Here is a 1,819-nt window from a genome sequence, read left to right as displayed (position 1 = left end):
TTTTTGTAATTTTTTGCGATCCAATTTTATTTGAGATTTATTTTTTATATGGTTAGATTGATTTTTCACTAATTCTGAGTCCAAAGCTTTTTCACATGCTTTCTGAAAAGTTAGTGATGACTCTCCCAGTAATTTTCTTTGACAAGCTTCATCCGGTAGACCTACAATTAGTCGGTCGCGAAGCGCATCGTCCAAAAATGTGTCAAATTCACAGTGACTTGCCAACTTTTTTAACGTAGTAATAAATTCTTGTACCGATTCCCCCAAACTTTGACAGCACTGATTAAATTTAAAACGGTCACTCACCACTAAACGCCGTGGCGAATATATCGCGTCCAAATATGTGACCAGTTCTTCAAAAGTCTTTTCTGAGGGATGACTCGGTAAACATGCGTTCTTCAATTGACTGTAGGCTTCTGAACCTATAAACGCAATGAGGTGCTTTTGACGTTGATCGTCTTTCACTTTTAACACTGACAAAGCCCTTAAACGATCAAGATAATTTTTAAACGGTTCCTGATCTGGCACATAAGACGAAATTGTGTTCGACATTATGAACTTCGTTTGTACGTTTTGCAAGAACACAAAAAAACCAAACACTTTTCATATATTAAACACGCACATTATATCTATACGATTTCCTTTATACATTTTTTTAACAAAAAATAACGTATAACGCATTTTCTTCGTCGCCAAATGTTATATTTGCGCCAGTTAAGACATACGCACGGACTGGCGTGGACAACAAAACAACTTACAGCGAGTGCGATCTAATTAAGACTGTTTATTATAATATGAAACGGCTATCGCAGTATCGCGTTATCGTCGATACCGATTACATAATAGTATAAATATTAATTAGGTAACATACATAACAATAACATAGTGATATAAAGTAGTGTATTAAAAGACAAATTGTTAAATGTTTATATAAAAAGTAACTAAAACTAATTTTATTAATTTCTATTCAAATTGTGATATTGTTACTTTATAGATAACATATTTTTTATATAGGGTAAAATTATCAAAACAGTTAATATTGATACAAAGATAATTACAATAATATAAACTCATATATATGGATTTCTTTTACCGAATTCACTATTACATTTGAACATTTGAAAAGTATTATTTACAATTTGGCGGGTATCATAATTGTGTTTAAAATTAAACTCTTTATGATTATATAAGTATAAATTACATAAAACTTCTTTAATATATAGTTGTTTAAGGTTGAGTAAGTTATAAGTTATAATATAATTCTGTATATACAAAAAGACTTGTCCTGGGTGATTCATCATCGCCTAGCCGGAACTGCTGAAGCTATGGATATGAAATTTTCAGTAAATGTACTTATTACTATGTATAGGCGCACTAAGAAAGGATTTTTCGTAATTCGCATTTTAAAGAGGTGTTCAAACAGGGATCTTGAGGTTCACGATGGAAATTGGAAATTTTATTTTTATTTATTTTTTAAATAGTTGCCATTGGTTACAGTCTACAGTAGAAATTAGTATTTATTTATTATTGGTTTCCATTGGTTATTTGGGCAGATCAGGTACAAGTTAGCACCAAATCAAATTATTGAACATTGCAACAAGTTACACCTAAAAACAGTTGAACAATCATAATTTTTTAAGTTGCAATTTTTTACGGACAACGGAGTGCACGGGTTCAGTTTGGTAAGAATGTTTGTGTGTAGATTAGACCTCTGGGAAGAAGACTGACTAATTTAGGAATGGTTAAATTTGATTTTTTTTTATACAATAGGTAAAACACATAATATCAATTGTTCAAAACAGCTTGAATTTCTTATTAC

General features: G+C 30.8%; 1 protein-coding gene across 1 annotated transcript in view; it reads right to left on the bottom strand.

Annotated features, from left to right (window-relative positions):
- The window catches only part of LOC107884841, a 1,066-nt gene extending 514 nt beyond the window's left edge, over nucleotides 1–552 (bottom strand). The window contains exon 1 of the mRNA XM_016807786.1: nucleotides 70–552. Within this exon, the coding sequence (XP_016663275.1) occupies nucleotides 70–552 (483 nt within the window). The remainder of the gene's footprint in view (nucleotides 1–69) is intronic.
- Between the last annotated feature and the right edge of the window lie 1,267 nt (nucleotides 553–1,819).

Source organism: Acyrthosiphon pisum, unplaced genomic scaffold (genome assembly GCF_005508785.2).
Source record: "Acyrthosiphon pisum isolate AL4f unplaced genomic scaffold, pea_aphid_22Mar2018_4r6ur Scaffold_21807;HRSCAF=24939, whole genome shotgun sequence".
Classification (NCBI taxonomy): Eukaryota; Metazoa; Arthropoda; class Insecta; order Hemiptera; family Aphididae; genus Acyrthosiphon; species Acyrthosiphon pisum.
This window is presented reverse-complemented; position numbering and strand designations above follow the sequence as displayed.